Source organism: Stegostoma tigrinum, chromosome 16 (genome assembly GCF_030684315.1).
Source record: "Stegostoma tigrinum isolate sSteTig4 chromosome 16, sSteTig4.hap1, whole genome shotgun sequence".
Lineage (NCBI taxonomy): Eukaryota > Metazoa > Chordata > Chondrichthyes > Orectolobiformes > Stegostomatidae > Stegostoma > Stegostoma tigrinum.
The window spans coordinates 15100679-15105572 of NC_081369.1; the positions used below are offsets into that span (position 1 = coordinate 15100679).

General features: G+C 43.6%; 1 protein-coding gene across 1 annotated transcript; it reads right to left on the reverse strand.

The window, feature by feature from the left end:
- Positions 1 to 1514: 1514 nt before the first annotated feature.
- Positions 1515 to 2776, reverse strand: LOC125459980 (metallothionein). Its single transcript, XM_048546987.2, has 3 exons — positions 2563 to 2776; positions 2296 to 2373; positions 1515 to 1861 (listed from the first exon to the last, which is right to left on the reverse strand). Exons 1-3 carry the CDS (start codon positions 2759 to 2761, stop codon positions 1767 to 1769), a joined length of 372 nt encoding a protein of 123 aa, XP_048402944.1. The 5' UTR covers positions 2762 to 2776; the 3' UTR covers positions 1515 to 1766.
- Positions 2777 to 4894: the final 2118 nt, after the last annotated feature.

Here is a 4894-nt window from a genome sequence, read left to right on the forward strand (position 1 = left end):
GAACATTTCTCTGGAGGTAGACAACGTGTTTAAAGTGCTCAGTGAATTACATGTTTATCATTCCCTCCTCTAGCCAAGAGAATATTGCCCATGTAATAGTATGGAGGATTTGAAAGTGGATTGGATATTGTAACTAACAAGGAGAGAACATTTCTCAGACGGTGTTCACATTTAATATCTCACGTAATGCCTCTGTGGAGGACTAAATCCAGTTGAACAAACTCTTTTGTCAAGACAGCTTTTTCTCTGCTGGAGACCATTGACATTTCTCTACTAAATTTTGTTTCCAAACCTTTAAATTAATGTATCTCTGCCCAGTCATTGATATTATAAATTCATATTTCAGAACTCACATATGCCTAAAAATTAATATCAATCTTGTGAATATGGACATTACAAGGACAAATATCAGACAATCACAGAATCTCAGAATTGTTACAATGCAGTCAGAGAACATTTGCCTGTTGTTTCTGCATCAGCTCTTTGAGCAACCATCATCCTTTAGTGATACACCCCATTGGTTTGCAGTAACCCTGCACATTCTGTTTATCAAGCAGTGAAGTGCTTCTGAATGTCTCAATTAACTTTACCTTGACAAGACTTCTAAGCCGTGCTTTCTTCTCGCACTATGAAAACATTTATGTCTCATTTCACGAATTCTTCTTTGATGAATTGCTTTAAAATCTCTGTCTTCTTCCTCATTCTTCTTTATTTCTGCAATATCTTTGTCCCCGTCTTCCATGCCCAGACATTTTGCAACTTTGACAGCTTCAATCAAATGCCCCCTTGACTTTTTCATTTCCAAGGCAATCAAGCTCTCCACTCTGTCTACAAAACTGGACACAATACTCCAAATGAGGTCTGATGAGTGGCATATACAGTTTTAATGATTCCTCCCTACTTCTGCAATGCCAATCAATATTAATAAAGCATAGAATATTGCATCATTTGTGGTCTACGCTTGTCACACCATTGTTAGTGCGTGATGTCCAACTGCTGGCAGCTCCCTCTGATCATGCATACCCCGTACAACCAATGCCTTTCATTTATACTGACTCTCCTCACTTTTGTACCAAGTGAATGATGTCAACCATTTTGGGGTTTCTGAGAAAATGTCCTTGTGATTCGTAAATGTCGACTGCACAGTTCATGATTACCACATTGCATGAGTGCAGTGTGAAATGTCCTCTCGTTCAGAAAAATGTTATACCATTAAAAAAAATTCATTCTTTACAGTTAACACTGCACTTTGGTGCCATTATCACTGTAAAGCAGAAATAAACTGCATCACCCTGGGGCATATAGATGCTGTGATGCCAATATCCAACTTGGGTGAAGGTGTCAGTACCTTCCTGACTGATGTGAATCTAAATATTGAAGCGATGACACCATGAAGCCATTCACTCCATCAGTCCCCAAGCTGCTCCATCAGTACCCTGGTTTCACTTCTTTCAACACAGTCCAGCAGATCGCAAAGTGGCTTCAAGTTACCTTTATTTATTCTATGTTTGTAGATTTAAATATGCCCCGCACAGTTTGCAGTGTATATATCACTTCATAAATGAATTGAAATGCATTTGCGAAAACGACTGGCAAAATTTATTTCACTCACTGACACAAAATCGTACTTCACAAATACAATGTACAAAGTGTTCATTAGTTCATGCTGTTATAAATCTCAGATTCTACAAAATTGATATATACAGGTGGGAGAAAACAGAACAAATGCATAATTGTTCGGAGATTGTGCCTGAAGAGCGTGTTGTTCAGGAGCAGCAGTTACATTTGTCAGAGGATTTCCCTTTACACACACAGCCATTGGCACATTCGGTGCATGCAGCAGGACAGCAAGAGCAGCAACCTGAGAGGGGAGGGCAAAGACACAAATCACTCACAATCAACTCGTTCACTGAAAGCCCCCAGAGCCTCCCATCACATGACCCAGCCCCTCCCTCACTAACTCATCTGTCTCCGATCTCCCAGTCACTCCCTGGAAAGTGTCAGCGCAAATCCCAGCGGGAGACAGTTTTAGGGAAGATGTTCCAGTCACTATCTCGACAACACGGTTTATGAGAAGTCTATGAGATCAGCGCTTTCCGATTGAAACCTCAGACAATGTTTGAAGTAGCAGCTTCTTTTCTGGAGGTTTTTCCGATTGGAAATCGAATGGGAATTCAATCCGGTGTAATCCCGGATTCTCTATGTGTCTGTGGTGTCCCTGTGTGAGTTGTGCCCAGGACGATGTCTCACATCAATAGAACGGGAGCAGTTTGAAAGCCTGTCCCAGTGACTCACTTTTCTGGCAGCGTCCAGCTTTGCTGACAGCACATTGACAGTCGGAGCATCTGCAGGTGTTTGCACAGGAGCAGGAGCCTGAAAAGAGGAAAAACACAGACAGTGAGTGGTGTCCAACGCTCAGCAATGGGCCCAGGCAGGGCCTGTGCAGGGGGCCCGGCTCTTTGTGCCATTGCCCTGGCCTCCCCCCAATGCTGCTGGCTCCCAGTCAGGCTGAGCCCCACACTGGGACACTGTGCTGAAATCACTGAACCAGGTACCACTCACCATCCAGGCACAAACAGGGCTTCGAGTCCGACATCTCACCGACTTCGTCTGTAGCTTCGATCTGTCTCCAATCCGCGCTTCTCGATCTTGTGCCGTTTGCTGAAGCCGAGCTGAGCTTTATAAGCTTGAGATGGGAGGCGAACCGGCTGCAAAACCGGGGAACGGGCTGCGCGGCGCTACATGAATGCACACGGCCCATCAAAGTGAGTCAGCGACTGGAGGTTTGAACTGCAGCCGCTTCCTTCAATCACAACACGGCCCTAAAAGATTTCCCAATCAGTGCAATGTGACATTTCCTGTTGTAATCAGCCAGAATCCGAGCGTCTGCATCACGGTTCATCCTTACGGTCTGTGATCGTTCTGTTCATCAAATCCGCCACAATTCAGTGAGATCGCATTTGATCTGATCATCCTCAACTGCACTTTCCTCGCTTCTTCTCCAAAAACCTCGATTGCCGACTATTAAATATCTGTACCTTAGCGTTGAGTATATGTATCGCCAGGCCGCAAAATTCACAGTTTCATTCTCCTCTGAGAGAAAATAATTCTTCCCATCTCTGAGTTAATATTGCAGCCCCTTGTTCTGAGTTCTTGGTCTCCTGTCTCAGACTTTCCCGCAAGAGGAAACAATATTTTTGCATCTACCCAGTGAAGCCCTCTAAAAATCTTCGATGTTTCAATAAGTTTCTCTCCCTGGAATTCAAAAAGGCCTTTGATAAGGTAGTGCATTGGAGGCTGCTGAGTAAGATAAAGATTCATGGTGTTCGAGGCAAGGTGCTAGCATGGGAAGAACTTTGCCTCTGTCAGAAAGCAAACAGTGTGGTTAAAAGTGTCCTTGTCAGGATGGAAGCTGGTGACAAGTCATGTTCCACAAGGGTCATTGTTTTGACCACAACATTCCATTTTATACATGCATGATGTAGATAAAGGAACTGAGGGCATTCCAGCTGAGCTTGCAGATGATACAAAGATAGGTGGATGGATAGGTAGTATTGAGGATGTGGGAGGCTGCAGAAGGTTTGGGACCAGCTTGGAGAGTGGGCAAACAAGTGGCAGATGGAATACCACGTGAGAAAGTGAGGTCATGTACTTTGGTAAGAAGAATAGAAGCGTGGACTATTTTTCAATTGGAGAAAAATTTCAGTAGTCCAAAGTGCAAGGAGATTTGAGATTTCTCCTCCAGGATTCTCTTAAGGTAAACTTGCAGGTTGAGTCCGTTGTTCGGAAGGCAAATGCAACTTTGTCATTTATTTTGAAAGGACTTGAATATAAAAGCAGCGATGTGCTCCTGAGGCTAGATAAGGCACTGGTCAGGCCTCATTTGGAGTGTTGTGCCCAGTTTTCGGTCCCCTATCTCATCTCCATCTGCATCTGCACAATGGAGTCCTCTAAAAATCTCCAAAGTTTCAACAAGTTTCTATCTCATTCTTCTCAATTCCAAAGAGTTCAGCCCCAATATCATAACCGTCTTCTCATCAGAGAGTCCCTCTATATACCTGAGTCATCTGTGTCAGCTTCCTGTTGACTGCATACATTATTAGTGTACCTTTCCTTTGATAAGATGCATAAAATGTGTTCACACTCTTTCCAGCTGTGATCTGACTAGGGGCTTGTATAGTTTTAGCAAAATCAACCTTCTTTTATACTCTGATAACAAGCTGTAGAGCTGGATGAACACGAAAGGGCAAGCAGCATCAGAGGATCAGGAAAGCTGATGCTTAAGGTCTGAACCATTCTTCTGAAGAAGGGTCCAGGCCCAAAACATCAGCCGTCCTGCTCCTCTGATGCTGCTTGGCCTGTTGTGTTCATCCAGCTCTGCACCTTGTTATCTCAGATTCTCTAGCATCTGCAGTTCCTACTTTCTCTGAGGCTGCTTTTATACTCCAGTCCGTTAGAATTAAAGTCCAGCATTCTATTTGTTTTCCAAATTGCCTGCTGTGCTTATACACTAGCTTCATGGTTTGATTCATGAATGTGGAAATACAAATCTCTCCACTCTGTAGCTTGCTGCAGCCCTTGTCCATTTAAGTAGGATTCAGCTCCCCACTCTGCCAAAGTGTATAATCACACATTTTTCTACATTATATTCCATGTGCAAGTCATGCCTACTGGCTTCACCTGTCAATATTCTTCTGCTGATTCCCTCCAGCAGATGAGAATAGGACCAGCTGGCACAGAAAATATACAAACTGGATCTGGAGTGGAGTAAATAAACAACTATCCCACAGGAACTGTCCAGTTGATGGAGCACAGAAAATATGAGTAGAGGGCCATAAGCCGGTTCTCTGAGTATGCAAGGTTTTGGGGTACAATTAGATCAAGGGTCTGGGTG

What these genes read in the sequence shown, in the direction of transcription:
- LOC125459980 (XM_048546987.2), bottom strand. Translation starts at nt 2,761, where the DNA reads ATGGGCCGTGTGCATTCATGTAGCGCCGCGCAGCCCGTTCCCCGGTTT. An exon ending in GCCCTGTTTGTGCCTGGATG is followed by an intron (nt 2,374 to 2,562) that starts GTGAGTGGTACC and finishes TCCTCTTTTCAG; the next exon opens with GCTCCTGCTCCTGTGCAAAC. An exon ending in AGCTGGACGCTGCCAGAAAA is followed by an intron (nt 1,862 to 2,295) that starts GTGAGTCACTGG and finishes CTCCCCTCTCAG; the next exon opens with GTTGCTGCTCTTGCTGTCCT.